The sequence below is a fragment of the Barbus barbus genome (assembly GCF_936440315.1).
Source record: "Barbus barbus genome assembly, chromosome: 8".
Lineage (NCBI taxonomy): Eukaryota > Metazoa > Chordata > Actinopteri > Cypriniformes > Cyprinidae > Barbus > Barbus barbus.
The window spans coordinates 11,423,337-11,451,282 of record NC_136736.1 but is presented as its reverse complement, the minus strand read 5'-3'; the positions used below and the strand labels follow the sequence as shown (position 1 = coordinate 11,451,282).

At 39.1% G+C, this 27,946-nt stretch overlaps 1 protein-coding gene across 1 annotated transcript in view; it reads right to left on the bottom strand.

Moving 5' to 3' along the window:
- Positions 1-9: 9 nt before the first annotated feature.
- Positions 10-27,946, bottom strand: part of LOC306873535 (glycine receptor subunit alpha-3-like) — a 69,318-nt gene continuing 41,381 nt past the window's right edge. The window contains exons 7-9 of the mRNA XM_079422887.1: positions 18,580-18,794; positions 17,973-18,122; positions 10-2,069 (exon numbers count right to left, since the gene is read on the bottom strand). Coding sequence (XP_079279013.1) covers positions 1,803-2,069; positions 17,973-18,122; positions 18,580-18,794 — 632 coding nt within the window. The 3' untranslated portion in view covers positions 10-1,802. The remainder of the gene's footprint in view (positions 2,070-17,972; positions 18,123-18,579; positions 18,795-27,946) is intronic.

Genomic DNA, 27,946 nt, shown 5'->3' with positions numbered 1-27,946 from the left:
GATGCTTTTATAAACATCTTTATTTTTTCAGGCTTTCTCAGAGAGCTCTTCAGTAAACATATGAAAAGAACTTTACATTACAGCGTTTATGTTAACGCAGCCTAATTACTGACTAACTTAAAATAAACACAAACGTAAAGTATTTTGTGTTGCAAAATTTTAATACATTTCGTTAGTATTATAACTGTTCCGTTAGCTATACTGTTGTAAAGTAAAGTGTAGAAGTATTTATAGATGTACACAGAATAACATAATAGCAGAGAGAACATTGACTGCTGGTCCAATTCATACTGAAAATGTGAAAGTATAACAGACTTCAGTTTCATGCATAACATTTAATAATGTTTATACAAAATAAATTACAAATGCTCTTGCATTATACTGTAAATGTCTATTAACTTCTTGTGTCCTTTCAATGATGAATGTATGTGCCAAATGCTTCTGTCAGATCTATTAGGAATGTGTGAGACTAAATATGCTTTGATCATTTGTGTGGCACAGTTTTTCAGCAGATCATTTTGAAAAGAAGACATTTCACCCAGACAAGGGACAAATCAAACAAAACAAACAAACAAAAAAGGTCTAAGAAAGTCTGGTTTTGAACAGTGTTTATAAGTGAACAGATAATTCTGAATTTCGACAAAATAAATATTGATAACATTGATAAATATTGATTCCAAGTACACATTTTCCCATGACATGTTTTTAAATATATTTGCAATATCTTAGGGATATCTTCAGAAGCAGAATTAAATATCGTTCTCTTTTAGTATAATTTAATAACGTCTATTCAGAATTCATTGTTATACAATCACCATGCATGCAGTTAGATTAGTTTAAAACCACTCAAATTATGTTCTTCATTATGAATCTTATTTATATTTTTTGCATTACTATTTTTTGTCCGAGGACTTGTCTCAGAAAACACATTGACTGCAACATTGTCCCAACAAGCCCTCCTTGAATTCATTTCTCCATTCATGAATTTGCAATACGTGTGACAGTATTCACTATTTTTGCGGTAGCATCATTAGTTTGAAGTGACTGGCAATGGTTTTCGAACAATAATGCTTTTGTTTGAGAAAAACTTGAAGGATGGTTTCAATTTCTTTATGGTTACTGACAGTACGCTACCCATTAAAGTTTTCAAAATGTGTTTCCTTGAAGCAGTTAATGTTAAAGTGTTCATGTAGGCTAGCTGTAAACACAATAGTCTTCTTTGCTGGTTCAGGGCTATTCTTGAGATTTATCTCAGAATGTTTTTGGCCTGGATGCTGGTTTCTAGAGCTGGTCAACAATCAGGTTGGGACAAAATGATTTAGGATACATTACACTGACCAGTAGTCAACTCTTTCTTATAAAATAATCAACATTAGTAGTTTGTGTTTGGATATTTGTATAATATACATTTCTGCTCTTGCACTCTTGCCATTTTTCAATAGCTGTATATCAAAAATACAACACAGAACATTGGCAGTAAAGCTGTAAGACAACAGAGTTGACAAAACCAGTGCAAGACACACACATCTGTCTGTACGAGGGGCTGTAGTCAGTATCAGACTGTGCTTCTGTGTTTAACAGGTGTGTAGAAGTGCTGACCACTTTTGTTGTGGGACAGGTGTGTTAGAGGCCCTACAGGTACCTATCCATTGCATAGTGAGTGCAGTGTCTTCGTATGGGTGTACAACACAAACAAACTATTGAAATTAACCACCAGTCCTTGACATCAGTGTTTCATAGTAATTTTAGCATAGAACTTGGCAGGAAACCTCAGAGTTCATTGATGCAGCTTTGCTGTGCTACTACCGTACCTCGTGGCGTAGGATTTTGTAAAGAACCCAATAGAAAATATTGAAAAACAGGAAGGCTAGTGGGAATCCGGCACGGGACACAGTGTCGATCTTCTTGGCTCGGTCGATGAAGAGTTTTCTCATCTCCTCATGACTCTTGCCTGCAGTAAGGGCTGGGCCAGAGGGTGTTGTGGCTGCATTATTAGCAGCTTTGGGCACGGCTCCGTCTTTCCCTGCGTTGGGCATGAAGCTCAACCGGCTCTCCTGCACATCCGCCTCCTTTAGAGAAAGAAATGATACATAAAGAGAAGCAATTGAGACTCTAGCACTCCTACATTCATATAACCTGTTGTTTCCCTTTTAGGAAATTCTGTGATATAAGATAATATTGTGAACAATAAATTACAGTATTAGCACATAGTTTTTATGATGTCTCTATCATTTTAAATGACTTATGGGGAGTTTCTGCCAAACTACTGCCTTGCTAGCCTGCAAATGTTAAACCTCAGTCAAAGAGCTGAGAAAATTAAAATGGAAAAAAAAAAAAAAACTATATATATATATATATATATATATATATATATATATATATATATATATATTTTTTTTTTTTTTTTATATATAAAATTTATTATAATTTTTTTTGCTTTGCAAACAGAATTTACATTCTCTTCTGTGCACAATGATTTCAGACAAATAAATATGAATTACTTTGGTGGAAAAAGGATTATTTTGGTAAAAATTATTTTGGTAGAACTTGAAATGAAATCCATAAAACACAAGCTTAGTTCCACTAATTAAACATACACAGGAACAGAACAATTGAGTAAACATGCGACTGAGATTAATTGAATTCAACAAGATCATATGCATCATCATCAAGACATGTAAAGCATCTTTAGTAGAAATATCACCCGTCAAAGATACTGTACATTTAAATTCATTTGTGTATTGATTTTATGCTATGTGCATTCTCTGGTACTAAATTCAGCCCCAACTGTCCAATAAACTGATACAATATACATTATAATTTAAAAGTTTGGGTTTGATAAGCTTTTTTTTATTTCTGAAAGAAGTCTCTTACGCTCACTATGGCTAAATTTATTTGATCAAAAACACAGTAAAAATAGTAATGAGTAAAATCAAATAACTACTTTCTATTTGAATATATTGTAAAATGTTTTTTTTTTTTTTTTTCTTCAGCCATTATTCCACTCTTCAGTGTTATATGATCTTTCAGAAATCTTTCTGGTCACACTTTATTTTAAGGTCCAATTCTCATTATTAACAAACCATTAACTACAACTTTTGACCCAATAAACTCCTAATTTGCTTATTAATAGTTAGTAAGATAGTTGTTAAATTTAGGTATTGGGTAGAATTAGGGATGTAGGTTATGGTCATGCCAAATATGTGCTTTATAAATACTAATAAACAGCCAGTATGTTAATAATAAGCATGCAAATAAGAAACTAGTTAATAGTGAGAATTGGTCCCTATATAGGCCTACTAAAGTGCTACCATATTTCTATATTTTTGCATCATATTTTGATTTGCTGCATAGCACTTCCCCCCATGTGTGTTAAATTTATACACCTAAATTAATTAGCAGATGGTAAGTAGACATTAACTTCCATAAAAGTTATTTCACTATAATTAATGTTAAAAATTGAAGTTTACTGTGAATGTAATGGGATTAGGTGATTGACAGCAGTGTTTCTCTTCTATCAGCGAGTAGTCTCTTCTATTTAAAGGCCGATTGGCTGTTACCTGGGATGCATCACGTCTGTTTTCCCCCTTTGTTTTGCCTGTTGACGGTGGCTGTAGAAGATTCTCCCTCTCGTTCTGTGCCGTGATTGTTTGCTGCTGTTTAAACAGCCGCGCAGACGCGATCATCGCCATTAATTAAAGGGGACTGCTTGTCTGATTCTTATCGTACCGTTTTAGTGCCCTGCTTCACATCTCTGGCTTGTTTGGGAGGCCTGATTAGCGCTTTTCGTTTGTATAAGAGATAAAACTGGCCTTTGTCTCCTTTTATCTTTTGATTCAAACCATTTAATCTTTTGTTTTTCTTTTACTTTTAATTCTGTGGAAGTAAAGTTTGTTTGGCTTGGTTGAATTGATTTGATTCTCTATTCCTGTAAAACCAATTAAGTGGTTATAGTTCTTGATGCATGTGATCAATCATCTATTAATGCAACTCGACTTGTGTGTGATTACCTGAGTTAAAGTTGTTTTGTAGTAATCTCAGGTGACCAAATGTTTGATCCTTCTAAGGTTACATTGTTTCCTCTCCTTGCTATTTGATTTATTGCAGGAGCTGGGGTCCCACAGGTGGATTGATCTTCCTCCTTGTGGTGGTGGTTTTTTATTGTGTGCGGTGTACACTTTGAGTGTTTGATAGTGTGATCAGACTGCACGGGTGTGTGTGCGCGTGGACGTGTGCCCTTGCAAAACTGAACTCTACATTGATTCCCGGCATTGGGAGCCTCAGCCCTGCCGGTATTATTCAGTTTTTGTTTTACATATACACATAACTGCTACATACCAAGTTGGTTTGTATTATCTTTTTCCTTTTGTAATTTGTTTTTGTTTGAAGTGGGGTGTCTGGTGTCTCTTGTTGGTTTTAGTGTCCAACATTTGAAACCATCTCTATTAATAAACATTTGTATTTTTATACGTTACTCATGTCTCTTGCCTAATTCTATGAGGGAATTCTAATTCTATGTGTGCTTTACTCAATTTTTGAGTGGTTTGAGTATTTTCCCTGGGGTTAACTCCTAGGGTGGCGTAGTTGGACTGGCTTACTAGTAAAAACTTGGACTTGTGTCTCATTTGACCCCCCCGCCACAAAGTTCTAAAAATGCAAACAATCATAACACTTGTATCATATGAACCCATAATCATATGATTCATAAAATACAGTGTTTTGATCTTGACATTATGATTATCTGAATGGTAAAATAATGTGGCATACTGTTTCATGAGGGCTGGACCTGAATGAACATGGACACATGATAGGGAAGTTGAGTGACTGTATAATGAACTCATCGGTCAAAGGCATGGACAGAGATGAAGTGCTGTGCTCTCTCTTTACCCTGTCATTGGATTCGTCGAGTTGGCCCATTGATCCGTAAACTGGCTCGGCACTGTGTAGGCCATCGATACAATTCAATGACTCGGTTAGCTCCTCATCAAATGTTTGATTGAAAGGCTTTCAGCACAGCAGGGGGATCAAAGAGAGAAGGAAACACAAAGCATGCAAACTAATAAAATATAATGGCTCTCCACATGCAGAATATCATGCAAAGCAAATATATAATCAATCAGTGGCATTCAAAAAATAATAGTATGGGCGTGTAACAAATGAAAATGCATAAAAACAAATGTGTATTATTTTGAAATCAAGTGTTTTCATCTCAGAATGCAGCAACCAATATTGCGGTTGTGCCTGAACTGCTTGCCGATGCATTTTACAATGTCCTCTTAACTTAATGCACTTTACACATTTTCTCTCTGAAAACGGTCAGCATATTTAATTGGCTAAGCTTCATATCATGAAGTCAATAATATTCCAGCTCCACAGTGCCAAGGGAAATAACATCCCTGGCCACATGCAAGCTCAAGTATATAAACAGACCTAAATCTCAGTCTGACCTTTGTACTGTTTAACAGGCTTCTGCCTTGAAATAATGTTTGAAATATGTTTGGTTAGTAGCTAGGGATGCCATAAGGATGCACTGCCCACTTCTGTCCTCTAGGAGGCATTGTTGTATATGTGTAGGACTAACAGTGTAGTGGTTTGTGTGATTCCAGTGTAAATAAATGCGACTCTAGTTGATTATTTCAACTGATAGATGCAAATGACTTCATTTGACTTTTATATAATCAATAACATATTAATAACCATATAACAACATAACTGATAAACAGGTGTTAATTTCCAACCTTACATTTTTTTCAAACTGAACATTTGCTCCTAGCATCACATCAACTCAACATGCCTGCCAAAACATGCACATTCAATCAGTTAAACTGTATTTGGCTGTGTGTTTGGAATTTATCTGAGCAGAGTCGAAAAGGTGCAGAAACTCTGCCTGCGTCCCAATGTGCATACTATCCATCCTAAATTCTATGTGATGGTAGTAAATTACTATTTAGGGCAGATAGGGTGGATAGTATGCACACTGGGACACAGGGTATGTCAGTCTCCCAATCATCTGCTTCACTTACTGTCAAGTCCAATTGCAGTGACCGTTTCCCCTCATACGGGGCAAACTTCTTCCCTTAGGATTTTCTAATTCACTTTTTGTTTTAGTGCTGTGAATGCTATTGGGTTGTCTTTTCAGAAGTGACCAATTAAAATTGTGTAACTTTTCTCTTTTAAAAGTGCTATAATATCTCATTTGCTTTATTTTTATTCTTTATATTATATTATTTATATAAAATGTTTTACTTTTACCTTATCGCAATGTTTTGAGACGATAGACTATTGTTGTGGTCCTTTTTAGATTGTATAATATTTAATGTAAATAAATATGTTAATGTGATAAACATATTTATTTGTTAATATTTTATTTTAATTGTTGAATTATTAACATATTAACTATTCAAAAAAATCTGAAATTTTAAAGAAATTTGAATCTTTAAACCCTATGTGATTCCAAACAGGTCTTTGTCGGCGTGTTCCAAACAATCTATATTAGTCTATATTAATTTGTTGACTCCTTGGGATTTATCAGTGACTCTTTCTGTAGTTTACATCTTTGCTCCAGTAGGAGGCGACAAGTGGCTGTCTTATCATTGAAAAATTCCTTCAATCGGTTCGTTCAAAAACGGTGATACATTCAGGAACAAAACAAGCGACTGAGTGAGTCTTTGAATCAGTCATTCAATCGATTAGTTCAAAACAGTGTTTTACTTGGTGTTGCAACAGTCCTACTGTGGCGTTAAATGGAATTATTTTATTTTTCAGAGCAAAAACAAAGAAAGTAAATGACAACATTGGGCCTCATTCATGAAACATTCGTTAGGAGTAAATTCTGAGTAATTTGCTCATAAAACGTACCTTCCCGAAAACTGTCCTCTGGATTCACAAACGCTTTGTAAACGTCCGATTTGATAAACATGCGTATGTTAATGAATCACAATAATTTGTAAATGGGGAACTAGTGCACCTCATACACCATTAGCATTAACTCAGCCTATGAATTACAGCTACGCAAATTGCTTGTCCAGGAACACAGTGGAATATTCTGGTCTACTTTCTCAGGTTTGGTTCCAGTATATTGCATAAATGCAGAAAAGACTAATAGGCCATATGGCTAACAATAAATATTTAATAATGTGTGTCCACCAAAGCGTTTTTTAGCCACTTAAAAAATGTCAGGTGCATGCTCTTCTGAAAACGGCTAGCTGGCGGCGCTTGAGAACACTTTGGTGGCACAGCCTTTTACTTTTTAAAAATTTTTTTTTATTGCAAGACAAAAAGAAAACAACACGTAACAGCACTGCATTGACATACTATAACAAAGGGAAAAAAACAAACAAACAATAAAAAAAAAACCCAACGACAATCAATCAGTAAAAAACATTATCGTCATAAGCCTTAATAAACTTGTTATTCTTATTATCAATGTGTTTAAAATTTTCACTGAAAGATATATTTTTGTATTTTTCTGGCAGTGACCATGCTATCTTAGATCTTGTTAATTTTTGTTTTGAATTGTACATTTTTTATTCATAAAACCAAATTTCTCAATACGTTACCTAGATTTGATGTCTTTCTTACAGAGATTTTGATTATTGTTATATCTCTTAAATCACATTTTATAACAGAAGATAAATAACAACTTAAGTTCTCCCAAAGAGATTGAACCTGATTGGAATAATATAATAAATGGAGTAAAGTTTCTTCCTCAACTTTGCAGAATACACATATGTTAGAAAGATAAAAAAAAAGCAATTTGGAAGTTCGTTGGATAAACATTATGCAAAATCTTAAAATCTACCTCTCTGGTTTTATTAGAGATGCAGAATTGTTTAGGGAGTAACCATGCTCTCTTCCAATGAATGCTGTCAAAAACTTGGTCCAGAAAAACTTACATCTAGGAGATGCATATACTGAATAATGTAACATTCACTTTATATATCTACTATATATATTTTTTTATCAAGAAAACAAACTCTATCCAATAAAAGTTTGAGCATAATTGTTTTCCTCTCATTAAAGCATAAGTATGTTTTAAATAAGTGCACATAACATGGAGACAAACCTTTGATGACAGAACTGAAATTTCTAGCTGGCAGAGGAAAACTATACAAAGTCATAAATTCTTCATACTCCAGTATAGTACCATCATCTTTAAATAAATCCAAAACAAAGACAATACCTCTGTCATACCACTTGTCAATAAAAAGAGACTTTCCACGGATTAAAATACTTGAATTATTCCAAAGAATTTCTTTGTAAAGCTTGCTGGTGAAAATTAGAGAGAGAAATCGACAATTTAGAAGGGGTGAAATTGTATTTTAAAAGAAAATCTAGGCCACCTGATCGACGAAATATAGCATTGGGGATATAGTACCAAATTGAATTATTACTGCAGAGACATTAATTCTAAATTAACTAACTAATTCTTTGAAATCCAAAACTTCCAATCCACCCTCAGAACGCCTGTTAGACAAAACAGATTTATTCATTTTATGGGATTTATTCTTCCAAATAAAATTCAGTAACATTTTATTTATATCATCAGTGATTTTGTCACTAACAAATAAAGATAAAGCAGGGTAAACCCAATGGGACAGTCCCTCTACTTTATAAGAACTCTGCCATAGATGGATAGATCTAGTTGAAGCCAAGAATTAAAGATTATTCTAGTTTTCTCCTCCATCTCTAAATTCCTTTGGAAAGGTAAACCCCCGCGTATTAGCTTAAAAACGCTACAAAAGACCAAGGATAAAGGAGGACTAGATCTACCTAACTTTCACCACTATTTCTTAGCCAACAGGCTTCAACACATTTCAGGGTGGTTAAAACACACCCTCTTAGATGAGCCTTGGCTAGATGTAGAACAGGCATTATGCAATAATATAGAGATTTCGGATCTGCCATTCATTAGCTTGATCATCAAACGACACGTATGCTTCAAAAGCATCAGTATCAGCTCTTCTCTGACAGCATGGTGGGAGTTTCTAAAAATGACTGAGTCTTCACTAATCCCATGCAAACGTACCCCCATCTGGAACAATCCTGACATATTACTAAACAATAATATGATGAACCTCACAGATTGGAGTTGTAAAGGTATTAAATACCTGGAACATATATTAGAAGGGACAGACTTTATTCCCTTTGACAAATTAGTTAAACAATATGGGATTAACAAAAACAGATTTTTAGAATATCAACAAATTAAATCTATTGTAAAAGGGAAATTTAAATCTAATCATATCAAATTACAAATACCACCAAGTGTGGCAGATTTTCTTAATCTCAAAACCCCCAAATTAATGTCTAAAATATACAGGACACTTTCCAAAATAGATGAATCAGTATCACTTCCTATTGCAAAATGGGAGGCAGATCTAGCAGTAAACTGGGACCATAATTTCTGGTCTCAGATATGTTTAAAAACCTTTGAACTGATTAGAAATCCTGGTTTACAATTAATACAATACAAAATCCTGCATAGAGTGCACTACACAGGTCATCGGATGTTCAGGATGGGTCTTACAGCTTCTAACAACTGCTCACACTGTCAAGGCAATACACCTGACAATTACATCCACGCTCTATGGTTCTGTCCACCTGTTCAGAGGTACTGGTACAGGATTTGTGAAGATTTATCAAAGTGTCTTAAATGCTCTATTCCAGCCTCTCCTTCAGTCTGCTTGTTGGGCGACCTAGATGGTGTCACTACAGAAGGTAACACAATCCACATGGCTTTCACTGCCCTATGCATTGCTAAGAAGACTGTCCTCATGAACTGGAAAAATAAAAATAATCTTAATATCAACCAATATAGAAATCATTTGTGGGATTATATTAGTCTTGACACAGCTTCTGCTGCCACATTAGATCAATCTCTCTGGACTCCTTTGATCAGCTCCATCACCTAGTGTGAGTGGGGGTCCTGATTCTGTCCGGCTGTGGTTTTTGCGGTTGGGGTGGCCATATGGGCTTGGGGCATCTGGGAGTTCCCTGGGGGTGGGTTTCTTGGGTGGTTCGGCGCTGGGGCTGCGATCTTGGCCTGGATGGGGTATTGGTGACTCTTGGGTGCTGTTTTTCTGGCGGCTGCATGCGGCGCTACTGGGGATGCCTGTGCCGGCGGACGTAGGTTGCCGGCCTGGCGGCTGCACTATTCCGGGGTTGGTCCGGGGGGGGCTTGGGGTTCTGGGGGCGCTCTGCCTCCCGGTTGGGGTTACGGCTGGGCCTGGGGGGCTTGGGTCCTGGTTGGTGTGCCGCCGGGAGCATGGGTTGGTGCATGCGCTTGGGCCCGGCCCTGGTGTGGGGGTCTTCGATGCATCGGTGCCTCCGCGGGGGGGATCCAATAGAGGCAGGGAAAACGGGCCTAACCTGGGTGTCTTATTGTCTTATGTAGTCTGGGAGTTGAATGAGTGATGGGGTGGGGTAGTTTTTCCTCTGCTGTGGGGTCTGGTGGGCTGCCCCGGGCTGCCATGGGCCCTGGTCTGGATGGGCCTGGGCCCCCCGCCCTGGGCAGATTTGGGGTAACGGGGGTGCCTATGGGGGTCAGCGGGGGAGCTGGCTCCGAAGGGGGGGGTATTTTGCCCCCTCTGATGCTTTCCTCCCCATCCCTAAGGCTTCACTTCTCCCGCCCCATCACACCAACACATAGGTAGGGTTTTGAGGTGCGGGTGTGTCGCTGGGATGCGGGGGAGGTGGTACTCCTCTGTCTCCTCGTGGCCACCTGCATCTCAATCACACATTACAGCTTAGACATTCTCATTACTTACTGTCACATGACACATACATATAGGGCCTTGGGGGTGGGCACACTGAATGGCATCCGGAGGGCGGTCTGTTCATTCAGCCTTCCCTCTGGTGCCAGTGCCCACTTCTCAATTTTAAGTTGCACATAGACATTGAGGGCTCTAGGGAGGGGACGAGCTGACACAAGCTTGTGGAGGGTGCCCCTCCCCTGTTTTAAAGCACCCCTGTTTTAAAGCACCTTAGAACAACACACACCAACACTACATTTGAGCGGGTGAGGTGAAGCATGGGGTCTCTTTTTTTTTTTTCTTTTTTTTTTATCTCACACCCCTGTTCTCTGTTCTCTGTCCGGGGCCGGGGGCTGCGAGGATGAGCTGGCCGCCCGGTCGGGGTCTGGGCTGGTGGTCTTATCTGCTGCTGCGGGGACCGGGGTGGTCTTCCTGTCCCCACGCCAGAGCGAAGGGGGTTCAGCTCCGGGATCGGGCGCTGATTACCCCTCTGGGGGTGGTGGTGCCTGGATCTAGGAGTATAGAGTGCATATAGGGAGTGTGAGTGTGGGTACCATGTCCATTTTTGTGTGTCTACATGTGGGGCGAGGGTGAGAATATTCGTTGCGTGCTTGAGGGTGGGAACGTATGCTTGTGTATATGTGTGCTTGTTCGTCTACGTCTATGTGTCAGGTCGGGCCTTAGACTCCACCTCACTCATCATCTCAGTCGACCCCCACCCCACCACCATGCCCTGCCGGTGGAGGATGCCGCCGGTGCATTGGTGGTTTCTCGCGCCGGGGTAGGATGCTCGGGTGAGCGCTGGCCCACTCTCGGCGGTCGCTTGGCGGGGCCTGGCCCTACTGGCCTTGCTGGGCCCCGGTTGGGGGGTGGGGGGCCCTTGGATCTCCGGGCCCAGGGCTCGGTCTGCCCTGGTGTGGTCGGCTGCCGGCGGAGCCTGCGGGCTTGCCGCCACGGCACCCTGGGGTGTCTACACTGTGGCTGTCGGATGTCCCACCTTCGGGCTCTCCTCTGCCCTTTTCTGGGTGGGGGCCGCAGTTGTCCCTGCGGTGGTTCCCCTGGGGGGCCCCGTGACCTGGGGGGCCTCCGGATGTTTGGGGCCTGGGTCTCTTCCATGCCTGCTTCATGCCTTGCGGGATGGGGCTGTTGTTCCCCACACACACACTATTAAACATTTACATGGAGGAACCTTATGAACACAAGCGCGCTCACACACACAGGTGTACACTCAAGCATTCACATTGGTGTAAAAACGGGTGCTCACAGACACACATTGTTCTGATCTGCTGTTGCTTCAAAACTTACTTTGTAATATTAGTTATGCGTGTTGCTCAATAACATTTAACATTTAGAATTTATTGTGATTCATACAGATGTTGGTTGTTGCTGCAGTTTCTCTGATGTTGTGTCTTCTGTTGTGTCTTCTGTTGTTTTCTCTTTTTGTCAGCAGGTATCGAAGCAAATTGTCTGTTTTTTTTTTTTTTTTTTTTTGTCTTGTTTTTTCCTCTCTCTCTCTCCCCCTTCTCTGTTGACTTTATCCACAATTTTTTTTTTTTTTTTTTTATTATTATTATTATTTTTATTATTATCATTATAATTATAATTATTATTTTTTTTTTATTATTATTATTATTATTATAATTTTTTTTTTTTTTTATTTATTTTTTTTTCTCTCTCTTGTTTCCTCTGTCCCCTGGTCTTGTCGGTCATAGTATGGTTAAATAAAAGGGTATATAAAATTTAATTAATTAATAAAAAATAAATAATATAAAAAAAAAAAAAAAAGGCTGTGAATGATGATAGCATAACTACACATACGTACTGTCATGTGTTATCTGTGTTACTGACAGGCCAAAAAAAAAAAAAAAAAAAAAAAAAAAAAAAAAAAAGATTATTCTAGTTTTCTTTATTTTAGGAGAAACATTGAGATGTTGACGAGTCAATCTATCTTTAGTAAGGAAAATCCCCAGGTACTTGACACAGTCTTTAACCGGTATATGATGTATTGATGCTTGTTGGGTATCATAGAGACAAGATAGTTCACACTTTGATCAATTTAAATATAAGCCTGAGGCTTCAGAGGAAGATTGAATAATATAAAGGAATTTGATTTTGATCTTTAAGAAATAAGGTAGTATTGTCAGCAAGTTGAGATATTTTAAATATTTTAAATTCTTTACCAAATACAGAAATACCTTATATAATACCTGGTATACCAGAAATAAAATATGAAGTGATAACAATTCAACAGCCAAAAGAAAAAGAAACGGGGAAATGGGGCAACCTTGACGCACTCCTCTATCACAATTAAAACGTTTAGTAGTTTAGTTTGCAAGCTAACCAAAACTGAAGAGTTAATATCATTATAAAGCATTCTCACCATGTTAAAAAATGTATTTCCAAAACCAAAAACACTAAGAGATTTTTAAAAAAATTGGTTTATAAATATCATCTGAATCAATATTCTCTGAATAGTCAATGAGATCAAGTACAAGTCTTATATTGGAACTATAGTGTGTCTATTCTTCATAAACCCATTTTGTGTTTCACCAATTATACTATTAAGACCAGATTTTAAACGAGCTGCAAATATTAAAGCAAGTAATTTATAATCAACATTTAACAATGATATTGTTCCCCAGTTTTCAATTAAAAGTGGATTTTTATCTGATTTGGGGATCAAAGAAATTAGTCCCTGCTTCATTGTGGGTGTCATCTCTCCTTTGTGAATACATTCTTTAAACAAACAATATAAAGGCCGCTTTAAGAGGTTCCAAAAATGTAGATAAAATTCAACAGACAAGCCATCAGTACCTGGAGATTTTCCCTTTTAGTGAGGTCAGTGCCTCTTCCATTTCAGTAATAGAGAGGTCAGAGTCACATAGTAACTTAAAATCCTCATTAATACCTGAAACTTTATCACAAACACTCAAAAGAAAATAATCACATTTTTCTCGAGAAAACGGAGAAGTATACAATTCTTTGTAAAAGTTGTATACAAAAGTTGAGATCTTTCCTGGATCTGTACATAAATCACCACTAATCTTTAGAGCAGAGAGAGATGTTTTTTTTACGATTTCTTTTCTCTAGAATGTAATTAGTGTTTCTTTCACCCTTCTCAATCCATTTTCACCCATCTTCTCAATCTAGAACGTATGAAAGCCCCTTTAACAATCTCTGTGTACATATTTAACATTTTCATTTGACAGACACTATATTCTACCTCATCTTCTTTACTGGGATTATTCTTCTGCATTAACTCACCTAACCTATGAATAAGTTCAAAATCTTTATTTATTTATTATTTTTTTTTTTTCACTTTTAATTAGTTTACTTCTGTTAACAGCAAAGTATCTAACTTTAAATTTGAAGAACTCCCAACTAGAGCAAAGGTCACCTTCAATTTTACTAAACATATTTTTTAGCTAGATGAGTAACATAACCATTAAAAGGAGCTTCTTCCAAAAGACAATTGTTAAATTTCCAGTAACCTCTTGAACTACTTGACTTTCTATATTGTTTAAGGTCCAAATAAATTAACATATGATCAGTAAATGGGGCAAACTGATGATTAAAAATGAGAAATAAGAAAAATATCAATTCTAGCCTTAAGGGATCCAGATTTGTTGGACCAAACTGAAAGATTTTCACACAAACATAAAATAATGTTATTATATGCAATAGAAGTAGTTCTTGAAGGAAATCTATGTTGTACGCCGTCTGGAGATTCATTAAAATCTCCAGCTATAATCAAATAAGCATTAATAAAGCGACTTTGTATACTAATAAGCTTTGCTCCCAATTCTTTGAACATAGATACATTGGCGTTCTGGGAAGTCGTGGCCTAATGGTTAGAGAGTCGGACTCGTAATCGAAAGGTTGCGGGTTCGAGTCCCCGGCCGGCAGGAATTGTAGGTGGGGGGAGTGAATGTACAGCGCTCTCTCCACCCTCAATACCACGACTGAGGTGCCCTTGAGCAAGGCACCGAACCCCCAATTGCTCCCCGGGCGCCGCAGCATGGCTGCCCACTGCTCCGGGTGTGTGTTCACGGTGTGTGTGTGTGTGTGTGTGTGTGTGTGTGCATTTGTTCACTACTCACTGCTGTGTGTGTGCACTTGGATGGGTTAAACGCAGAGCACCAATTTCGAGTATGGGTCACCATACTTGACAATACGTCACGACTTTAAAAAAAGTTGTGCCTGTAAACATTACATAAAATGAATACCATATTTTCAGTTTTACATACTAAAATGATCCATCTACCCTCATCAAACAACAAAAATTCTAAAATGTCCCCCCTAAATTTATGCGTCAAAATGAAAACCAGCAGAACGGTTAGATCCGTGACTCATAAAAATTGAACTTCCCCATTGCATTTTCCAAAAATTGGAGTCTGATTCACATGAATGACTTTCTTGAACAAAACTAAAATCTGCGTTACTACGTTTAAAATACAAAAATAAGGCTTTCCTTTTCGTATGATCTCTTAAACATTAATAGAGGCTAAACTAAAAGAAGAAAACTCAAAAGAACACATAACAGACAAATAACACTAAATGCAGTGCAACAAAATGCAGCTGAACGGCTGGTAAACACACAAGTCCTTTGGCTAAGAAGTTGACTTGAACTTCCTTGAACAGGGTAGAAGGTGATCAATCAGTAATGTCTTCTACATGACACCAAAAATACTAAAGTGCATTAACGAAATCGAGAGATTTTAGCAATCAGATTCCTTAAATTCTCGCAAATGCAGTTATCACTAAACCTTCAGTCTAAAGTTTATAGTTAAAGTTTTTATAAGGCCTCGATTTTCTGACCATCAATGAATGCAAAAGGCCCCGAGAAGGATGCCTTCTTACCCTTCTCTCTTGCCTTTTTAACAATTGGCCATGACTTTGCACGCGCAGCAGCATCTGCAAATACGTAGGCGAGATTCTTTCAAGTATGCGTTGTCCTTCGCAGCCTTAGTAGGAAATCTTAATCTGCATTCACACTAGCAGCGACTTTATCGCTGCATGTCGCCAGGGGCTGGCTATGAGGTTGCTAGTGGGCGTTCTCACTACTGGTTGCCTTGACAGCGAATTAGGTTTCGCTACATACAAACATTTTGGAGTCAAAATACTAAATATAATATAAATGTGAATTAAGTCCGTACATACAAACAAAAATTAATGAGATACAGAGCCTACTTTTTTCCATTGTGTATGTTTATCTACGGTTGAGAGGAGAATGATCACATGAGCACAACCGCCTTCTTTCCTATTGGTTGTCGCTCCCGAAAGTCGCTCTTCATTTGTATAAAGTTGAAGGATTCTGAACTTTGTTGCGTCACTGGACATGCCCCATTCGGTCACCAATGGCCGCTGTTGCGTTTGTCGCCAGAAATCGCCAGCTCTCAGTTGAAATGAATGGGATCGTGTCGCTTGTAGTGTGAACGGGGCTTTATGATGATGCTTCAATGACTGCCATCCTGGTTCCGTTTCACGACACGGTGCATTACGTCAAATGCATCGCTGAGCTTGCCACGGATGTCAGGTGCCACATGTTCAAGAATATTCAAAACAATCGAGTGCAAATTCTCATTCTTGGTTTCAGGGACCCCATGCACCTTTAAACAGCAATGCCGACTGTACCACTCAAGCTGCTCAATCCGTGATCGGACATTCTTGTTTGAAGATTGGAGCTCTGTAATGTCTCTTGCAATTCTGCACATCTTTTCAGAGTGCTCATTAACATCAGAAACAAGCTTCTACACTGCCAAAGACAAGTTGTCAACGGCTTTCGTTGTAGCATCGGTCGAATTCTCAATGGAGATGAGTTTTTGGAAACTGGCATCTTGTTTAGTAGACAATTCTTGAATGGCGTTCAAAATGTCAGTGAAATCCCTGCTTTCAGACTTTTTGCAGGAGACGCTGGAAAGGGTGTTGCCAAACAAAGTTTCATATCACGATTCGCATCAGCTGATGAAGGAGGGTCAGCTAGCACATCAAACCTATTGCTCAGGCCAACTTCAGAGACTAGTTCAACTTCGGCGCCGACTTCGACATCCATAACTTTAGACAAATCGCGTCTCTTTCTTCCCATTTAAGAAAAATCGATGCAAAACAATGCAGAAACTTTTCAGAGAAGACAGGAAAATCACATGTCTATCCTCTACGACGCCAGCTTGGCACAGCGTTTTCCAGCTGAGACGCTTTGGTTGTTATGATGTGGAGTATCCATGGCAGTAACGTATTACTAGTATCTCATTTTGAAGAATATTACTGAATAATAAAATGCAGTAACCAGCAATATTAACATCTCTATTGTTGTTCAGTTGTTGTACAAGTAGGATGATTGGTTGGTGTGGTATTTGTCCCGCCCCTCCTCCATTGACTGGACAGCTGGGTAAAAAGTGACAGTGACAAGCGCTGCGTTCTACCCAAAGCTAAACCGGAGGTAAAAGGTTTATCAACTCTCAGCTAAAAAAAAACAGAGCAAACGAACTTGTAAAATATTATAATGGCAGTGCATTATAGTGTCATCAGTTTGCCAAAAAGAACAAAGAATGTTTTACGCGCCATTTACACGGGGTAGGGAGCAGGTGTAAATTTCTTTCGTACCAACTAACGTTTTGAAAATACAAACATTTTCATGAATTTGAAAGTTTATGTCAGGACAGCTTTACGAACGATTTTCACAAAAATTTGTTCTCCTCGTGTTTCATGAATGAGGCCCATTGTGTCTAAAATGTAAGTTCTTCCCGAAAGAGTGGGCATGGCCATTTGTAAATTTAATGTGACTGGCTTCTGGTGGTGGAATAGCTTCCAGCTATTTTTAGCTGTACAAAACACCTAATTTGCGACCTTGATATTTCAAACTGGTCTTACCATATTATTTTAATGTATTATCCTAATTATGAACACACTGGTTTGTTTTGCAAACCATTTTACCGTTTACTGCACTTTGTTCTTCTTCTAGTTATTTCCCTACAGCAGATAATGAACCGGAAGTCTCACACATTGACAGAAAACGGCTTACCTCTGCGTTGAAAAACATGGTGGATAGACCTAAGCAGTCACGCTTGCAGTCATGTTGTGTTCCCAAAGCACTCATATAAACACTTGCCTCAAAACTTTATTTACCTTTTATGATTTTGATCATGACACTCAACACTTGTGTGTGACAAAACACAGGGATGCAATTTATCTTTTTATAAATGTGGGTTCAGTCCATACCTTGCCAGACTTCTTCCTTTTCTGTCGCAATCGTAAGAGTTCTTTGTGTTGCCGTGAAACAAAGTTGACTGCAGCATACTCCAACAGGGCAGAAAAGACAAATAACAAGCACACGGCCATCCAGATATCAATTGCCTTCACGTAAGACACCTGAACGGCAGAAAGACACAAACACATCCGTTCTCATATACCTCAGTTAGCCTTTGCCTTTTCATGCAGCCTGCATAACAACAGCCCAGTCGTTTAATTATTGAACAGCATAGGGATCCGTCAGACTATTGTCCCTATCGCAGCTATGAATCAGAGATAATTCTCTGCCAGGTGAAAAATCCTTTTTTTCTGGAATGTTTAATTGTGTTACATAACTCAATGTAGCATTTATGAGTTTTTAATATGCAATGCACACTGCATTCCTACTTTCACACATGGATGCACTTTGCACATTCCACTCTGAGCTGCATTAATAAATGATAACTGAGAATGAATGGCAGAAAAAGAGATGTGTAGAAGTGCTAATAGAAATTATACCCTTATACTGACCAGTGATGCAGCATCTTTGTTACAAATGTGAATAAGGGTCTTGCTTTAATACTGTATGTGCTCTTACCTTAGGTAAGGATGTCCTGGATCCAGAGCTTTGAGTTGTCATTGTGAGCACTGTGGTGATTCCCAGGGCAACACGGGCAGGAGCGGCATCCATGTTGATCCAGAAGGAGACCCAGGACAGGATGACGATGAGCAGGCTGGGAATGTACATCTGGATCAGGTAGTAGCCCATCTGTCTTTCCAGGTGAAAACGTACCTCGATGCATGTGAACTTGCCTAGCAGAAAAAAAGTGGGCAGAAGGCATATGAAACTATAGATGAGGATTTATGCTTCTAAGGCTAAGATCTGGTAGGTTTGGTTATTTTGTGGTTTTTATTTGGACCACTAATACATTTTGAAAAACAAACAAGTTTTATTTTATTTCGTTTGCTTTAATGCTTTGCTGTATGCTAAAATTATAATAATAAACACACGACTGTTCAAAAGTTCAGTAAGATTTTTATTTTTATTTTTTTCATAATGAGTCTCTTATGCTCACCAAGGCTGCATTTATTTGATAAAATATATAGTAAAATAACTTTAATTGTGTTATTGTTGTTTACAAATTAAAACAACTGTTTTCTGTTCGAATATATTTTAAAATGTAATCTATTTTTCTGTGATGGCAAAAGGCAAAGCTTAATTTTCAGCAGCCAGTGTCACATGATCCTTCAGAAATCATTGTAATGTGCTGATTTGCTACTCAATAAACATTTATTATTATTGTTATCAATATTAAAAACAGTGCTGCTTAATATATTTGTGATAACCAAGATTTTTATTTTTTCAGGACTATTTTATGATAGAAAGTTAAAGAGAACAGCTTTTTTTTTAATTAACACTGTAAAAAGTGGTATCCTGCAACTGTTACCTTAAAGGGGACCTATTATGCAAAAATCACTTTTATAAGGTGTTTGAACACCATTGTGTGGCCTCAATGTGTGAAAACAACCAGCCTGAAATGGTAAAAATTCCACCAACTATTTTTTTTTTAATAATCCCACTAAATCATACACAGTCTCCCAGAACAATCGATTCCAGATTTCTACACATCATCTTAGGGAAAAAGCCCTACCCATTTGTGACGCCCTCTGCCCTGTTAGCATAGACACAGCCCTGAATGAGAAGCAGCAGTTACTGTTTTCTTGGTGTAGCTGCTGGAGATAAAATGTCAGCGCATTACAAGTGTCTTGTGTCGGGGTGCACCAATGAACATAGGAGTGTCCAGAGACTCCCTCCATCTGAGCCGCTGTGGACACTGTGGTTAGATTTCATTTTCAAAGGAAATGTCCCAGAAAAAAATTGGTAATGTCCCCTATATGTTTATCAATACGAATGCTTTGTGCGTGAACGTCAGGTCCAGACAAGGTAAGCATCACGCGTTTGTTTTCCAAATTGCCTTTCTGAAAGGGCTTCTTGGCACTCTGCAAGGCTAATTGCTAAAGCTATACCATTGTCTCTGCCTGTTTTCACTTATGCTGCCTTCACCAGAATTATCGTGGATTGGAATGTGGTAGTTAAATGTTGCATATGAAAGCAATGTGAAGTCAACCGCTTGAATTTGCCGAGCTCATAATCACAAGTGGGACTTGTAATAGCGATGGCACCAGGAGACCAGCTATGTCATTATTTTTATCGCGCCGTGCTCCCCGTCTGTGTAATTCATATACGCAAATTTATTATGCACAGTACAGTCAGATGACTGACTTTTAGACGGAGTACATTTTCTATAAAGATAACAGGCTTGTACTAATAGTGGAATGTGTATGTGCAAAGGCCAGCACCGACTGCTAGAGCATGAGCTCTTGAAGCTCCGCCCTCTTCTGAAAAGGGGGCCGGGGGCACCAGCTCATTTGCATTTAAAGAGACAAACACAAAAATCACACGTTTTGGCTCATACCCTAAAAGTGGCTATTTTTACAAGCTATAAAAAAAATTCTGTTGGGTTTTTTTTTTTAGCTAAAACTTCACATACACACTCTGGGGACATCCGAGATTTATTTTATATCTTGTAAAAAGGGGCAAAGGTCACTTGTAAAAGCTTTTTCTACTTGATTTAACCCATAAACGTTATAACCCATATAAGTATTTAGGCTGATTCAGTGATGTTAATATTTTAGAAATGAATAAAACCAATTAATTTCAATGCTTATTTGAAGTATTTTGTAACATTATGTCCTTACTGGCATCCTTGTTTAAAAAAGCATTAATTTCTTATAAAAAATCTTTGAACTGTATATATGTTAAAGCTGCAGTCCGTAACTTTTTTTTGGTTAAAAATGATCCAAAATCAATATTTGAGAAAGTACATAACCAGCCAATTTTCAAAACTATCACATTACTTTAGCCCAATTCACAACGGTTAGCTTTTAGTAATGTTTTCTAATTTGAGTGGTACGGGTAGATTTCCGCTGGAAATTCGAGCATGGCACTGCGACATTACGTCACGTCTTTAAACATGAAGAAGTGAGGATCCTGCAGGTGGAGGATCATTTTTAGCCTTATGTCACAGCAGCTAGAATAATTAAATTTACCATTTTGATGGCGGATTGTAATCCAGAAAGGATTATGTGTTTATGAAACACATTTGAATGAAATTTTAATTATATTTCAGTTTTAAATGTGCTTCTGATTACAGATAGCCAACGTGGGATTACACAAGTTTTTGGATTTTAAATAGAACCAGTTTGAAGGAAGATTAATTTGCTTTTTGGATTAAAATAATTTCTTAACATGAAATTTGAATGCTATTACAATTAGATATTAGACTGTACAGAAATTGAAATCTACACACTAATACTATACTCATAGTCACGCAATGCTGACATTAATACGACGTTAACATTAATAATTTGAGAATAAAGTATAACAATGATAATACTTTGCACAGTTAGATGTGATATGAGCTAACTGATCTTTAGATTTAATCACCATTGGTAGTGCGATTTATTGTAATGCTTTTTTCCTCAGCTGGGCAGAACAAACATGGCAGACTTGTTATTTACTTGTTCAGATGACAATATACGATGAAAATTCTGATTTGGGTCATATATTCCAAGACATAGGCTAAAATCTGTGATTGTGAAGTACAGTAAATATCCACACCAGTGCAGTGACTGACAACTACACATTCACCTCAAAATATTAGATTAATCCGCACTGGAGCCGTGCTGGAACACCAGATCACGCACAAAAGATAATTCCGCAAGAAACTGCAATTCCAGGTTTTCAAACATAGATGGCGACAAAGAGGTAAACGTTACGGACTGCAGCTTTAAGTATATTTATGAAATTATAACATTTTAAACATTTTCAAATTTTAAGCTCTTGTAGAAATTAACACTGTAAAAATTGGTATCCTGTAACTGTTAGCTTAAAAGCTTTTTCTACCTGATTTAATCCATAAAAGTTAGTTTTGTTGGCATACGTATTTAGGGTGATTCAGTGATGTTAATATTTCAGACATGAATAAAACCAATTAATTTCCTTTATGTAACATTACTCAAATGTAGGGGAAATATTACAAATGCCTGTTTTAGTCTGAAAATAATGTGTAAAAAAGAATGGAATTTGTCAGACATTGAGACAGAACCATAATGTCTCCAACTGAAAGTGTGCTCATTTAAAAGTAGATATGTATTTCATGTGTGGCTGGTGAAGAGGCATTACAGACGGTTACATTTATATACAAAATCCGCATGAAAGGTAGAGAGCACCTACTTAAAAGGTCTGAGAGCTTTCAGCTGCAGTCTGTCTTTTTTGTTTTCTGCTACTGAGCCTTTTCCTCTCTCAAAACAAATTTCTGCGATGCTTGTCTTTCCTGAAAAGCAGGGAGACAGCTTTCACTATTTCTGTCTCTTTTGTTCCAAAGTCCCTGGGAGATTTGTGCTTGGTAATATTCCACACTGCCCTGCTCTCTAACTGGAGTACACTTGGGGGAAAAAATACACTTAAACTCAATACATGAATGAAACCTCTTTAAGCCTATGAATGTTAGTTTATTTAGAGCCACATAATGTTTGCTTAAAACTACATATACATGCAACATTTAATATGTGCCTAAACAAATAGTTGTTTAGGAGTTGTGTAAGAGTGTTTGACACAGAAATGTTTCCTCTGGAATTTAACCTTCTCACTCTCAAACACACACACACCAGCGCAAACACACAGTTCTAGTCTCCCCGGGAGTTTGGATGGTTGGAGCTGTCAACACTGTAGTTGAGGTGACCTGAGAATAAAACCCCTGAGAGACTAAGTGAGAGAGGTGAGAGAAACAACAACAGGAGGAAGAGGAAAGGGAAAAGAACAAAAACCACGAGACAGTCTGTGTCATGGAGCCTAACAGCACCTAGCATTCACAGGACAGAAGTGGGATGTGCTGCAGGCCCAGGAATCAACACAGTGGAATGTAGACTAATGGATTTAATCTACCTCCTCAATTTCTGAGCCTATATATATATATATATATATATATATATATGTGTATGTATGTATGTATAAACATAAGTGCTGTCAATCGATTAAAACAATTAACTAATTAATCTCACATTATTTTCTGAAATTAACTGAATATATGCGATTGAATATACTAACATTACATTATAATTGAGAGCAATTAATCTTAACATTTATTAGACTTTAAAAAATAACTTCTAATTTAAGTGAACTTAAAACAATCTTTACATGAACCCATTATAATAAATGTCATATTTACCTGTGCCACTTAGTAAGGAAGAAATATACAGAAATTTAATAAAGTTATCAAACACTAAATTCTAGATTAATTCTTAAAGTTACAAAAGTTATTGATTTCATCTTTTTTCTTTTATTCTTTGATGAAGAGACATCACTGGCTGGGTTATTTGGTTATTTGGCTGCTATTACTTTAAGAGCTGCCGCTGCTGAATGTGACATGGATCTGCATAACACGCATGATCATTAAATCGTGCTTTCATATGAATTGAAATTAAATTAATAAATTTTTTTGCCAAGAAAAGAGACAGAAGCAGCAGTTGTGAGTGGGGTGACCAACCCTAGCTCCACCCGTTCGTTATACATATACACTCACCGGCCTCTTTATTAGGTTCACCTGTTCAATTGCTTGGTAACACAAATTGCTAATCAGCCAATCACATGGCAGCAACTCAATGCATTTAGGCATCTAGATGATCTGATGACAGTGTCTAGATGACACTGTTATACAAGCTGTACAATCACTAATTTACATTGTAGCAAAGTGTCATTTCTTCAGTGTTGTCACATGAAAAGATAATAAAATATTAACAAAAATGTGAGGGGTGTACTCACTTCTGTGAGATACTGTGTATATATATATATATATATATATATATATATATATATATATATATAGGAGCTTGGTAGAGATTATTTTTTAGTGCACTGCTTAAGTTACATACTTAGGAAACCCAAAGGATCCTCCATCTTTTCACTGATGGGCTTGTTCTGCAGTAGCTCAGGGATGAAAACCCGCTGTGACATCACTGAAGCTGTGCCATGTGGTTATTTCACATCCCTCATGACTCAACTGATAGAAGATGCGGGAGCTCTGAGCAAATGTATGAGTGTGCAGAACTACATGACAAAGAAGGAAGTCTTGTGTGGCAGAGGAAGAAATGTGTGAGCAATCATGCTGAAGGCCCTGTGTCCATCCTGTCACACTAGAGAGGGGAGATCACATTTAAAGAAGTGTTAATGAACCGATTGTGAAAGTAAAATGTTATTGTGGTGTTTAAAGGATAATGTGACTTTTAGCATATTTTTTGCCCCTGTACCCTTTGGTATAAAAACCCCAAAGCCATCGAGGGCCGGTAATAAGATTAGGTAAATTGCAGTGTTTTTTTTGTTTTGTTTTTTGTTTTGTTTTGCATAAAAGAGAGTTTGATCATTATTCTGCTTGCTTATCTGACAGATCCCAGAATTATTTTGCAATGTGCAACACCAGCATTTAAAAAAGTGTAGTATATTTTCATAATGTGACAGACTGACAAATCTGTGGTCTGTCAGTGAATTGAAAGATGTTGAGCATTGAATTATTGATTCCTTACTATATAAATGTAACAGAGGTATGGTGGTTTTCAATCAAGCAGAGATGCCTGTGGCCAATATGCTAAGAGGTCGACATATTTAGGAAGGAAGATGGCGGCGCGATCGATCGCTGCGGCTGCTCCGGGTCCCAAAGACGGTGCTTTTATGACGTTTAATGTCGTCTGTTCGTCTCCAAATAGTGTCAGTTTACCGCTAACTCTTAAGGAAATCACCCCAGAATTCATCTATGATCGCCAAAGTCTTTTGGATATCAGCAACGCTTACATACACCAACTCTCGCCGGCGGCTACTGAGAAGCTACGAGGCCTTTGTTTACTGCTGGAGCCGGACTTCGAGACCGCGGCCTCACCTACTGACGCTACCCGCACAAGGCAGCGTCGCAAGCGGTGTGAGAGAGGACGGAAGCGCGGTAAGCGCGGAGGTATACGAGCTAGGCTAAGAGCTAACCCCTCAAGACCGGCTCTTCCAACACTCATGCTCTCAAACGTCCGCTCTCTGGAAAACAAACTGGACTTAATTCAACTCAGTCGATCTACACAGCATGAGGCAAGGGACTGTTGCGTGTTTGTCTTCACCGAAACATGGCTAAACGACAACATCCCGGACTCCGCCATTCAATTACACGGACTAACCAGCTTCCGAGCGGACAGAGATTCATCACTGTCTGGTAAGACACGCGGAGGTGGCTTGTGTGTGTATATCAACAAAGACTGGTGTAACAATGCTGCGGTATTATCAAAACACTGTTCATCGCTGGTGGAGTTTATGGTTGTGAAGTGTCGACCGTTCTATCTGCCGCGGGAGTTCACGGCCATTGTTATCGTTGCGGTTTACATCCCCCCGTGTGCAAACGCTAAGGACGCGCTTCGTGAACTGTATAGCGCCATCAGTGAACAACAAACAAAAAACCCCGACGGCTTTTTCATCATAGCCGGTGACTTCAACCACGCAAACTTAAAGACAGTTTTGCCAAAGTTCTACCAACATGTGAACTTTGCAACAAGGGGAAACAACACACTGGACTTTGTTTACACAACAGTTAAGAACTCTTACAAGGCTGAACACCGCCCCCACCTCGGGTACTCTGACCACATCACTGTTATGCTAATCCCAACATATAGACCACTTCTCAAACTCACCAAACCGGTTGAAAAGCAGATCACAGTATGGCCAGACAATGCCACCTCAGCACTGCAGGACTGCTTCCAGGACACAGACTGGAACATGTTTAAAGAGGCAGCCACCTACAACAACCACACAGACCTGAATGAGTACACTGAAACTGTGACTGCTTACATCAAAAAGTGCACTGATGATGTGACAGTCACCAAGACCATCACCACACGTGCAAACCAGAAGCCATGGATGACAGCAGAGGTTCGTGGGCTGCTAAAGACCAGAGATGAAGCATTCAGATCAGGAGATAAAGCAGCCCTCAAAACAGCAAGAGCCAATCTGTCCTGTGGCATCAAAAAAGCAAAACGGTCATATGCCCAAAAAATCAACAACCACTTCACAGACAGCAGAGACACACGGAGCCTGTGGCAAGCCATTCAGACCATCACTGACTACAAGCCCCTGCCACAGGCCTGTGATGAGGACACATCCCTCCCCGATGCACTCAACCACTTTTATTCACGGTTTGAAATGCAGAATGACACACCTGCACAAAAACTGCCCACACCTCCCAACGACCGGGCGCTCTGTCTGTCTCCAGCCGACGTAAGGAAGACCCTATCTAGGATTAACCCACGCAAGGCTGCGGGTCCTGACAACATACCTGGCCGTGTTCTGAGAGACTGTGCTGCACAGCTGACAGATGTCCTAACAGATATCTTCAACACCTCGCTGAGCCAGGCAGTCGTCCCCACGTGTTTCAAATCCACAACAATCATACCGGTACCAAAGAAATCACCTGTGTCCTGTATCAATGACTACCGTCCCATAGCACTGACTCCAATCATGATGAAGTGCTTTGAGAGGCTAGTCATGCATAACATCAAAACCAGCCTCCCCAACACACTCGACCCGCTCCAGTTTGCATACCGTCCAAACCGCTCTACGGACGATGCAATTTCCTCCACCCTCCACCTGGCTCTTACCCACCTAGAAAATAAAGACTCCTATGTTAGAATGCTGTTCATTGACTTCAGCTCGGCATTCAACACAATAATCCCACAACAGCTCATAAATAAGCTAAACCTGCTGGGCCTTAACAATTCCCTCTGTAACTGGATCCTGGACTTTCTAACTGGAAGACCTCAGTCAGTCCGTGTCGGCAACAACACCTCGAGCACTACAACACTGAGCACAGGTGCCCCACAAGGCTGTGTGCTCAGCCCGCTGCTCTTCACACTGCTGACCCACGACTGCACTGCCAAGTTCAGCTCCAACCACATCATCAAGTTTGCTGATGACACAACAGTGGTAGGTCTCATCAGCAACAACGATGAAACGCACTACAGAGAGGAAGTGGCACAGCTGGCTGAATGGTGTGGCACAAACAATCTGTCCCTCAATGTGGAGAAGACAAAGGAGGTTGTGATGGACTTCAGGAGAAACTCCGTTGACCACCCCCCACTGACCATCGACAGCTCGACTGTGGAGAGAGTCAGCAGCACTAAATTCCTGGGGGTGCACATCACAGAGGATCTCACCTGGACCACCAACACCATGTCACTCTCCAAAAAGGCACAACAGCGCCTACACTTTCTCCGCCGGCTGAAAAGAGCAAGTCTCCCTCCACCCATCCTCACCACATTCTACAGAGGCACCATTGAGAGTGTGCTGACCAGCTGCATCACTGTCTGGTACGGGAACTGCAGTGCTGCTGACCGCAAGACCCTCCAGCGGACAGTGAACACAGCTGCAAAGATCATCGGTGCCCCTCTCCCCTCCATCCTGGACATCTTCCTTACACGATGCTCCAGCAAAACCAACAGCATCGTGAAGGACTCCACCCATCCCTCCCACAGTCTCTTCCAGCTCCTACCATCAGGAAGACGGTACCGGAGCATCAGAGCCCGCTCCGCCAGACTGCTCAACAGCTTTTTCCCCCAGGCTGTGAGAGCCCTGAACTCAAACCACCCCGCCCCCCTCTGAAACCCCATGCAAACCCCTACCTCCTGAACATGGACCACCCCTCACCCCAAACCTTACCACACCAAAGAAAAACTGTATGGAACTTTAATTATTATTATTATTTTTTTTTTTTTTATTCTATTCTATTTTTCTTTACACTATGGACACTCTCCTCTATGTGCACTATGGACACTTTACACTATGGACACTCACACTTTACACTATGTGCACTATGGACACT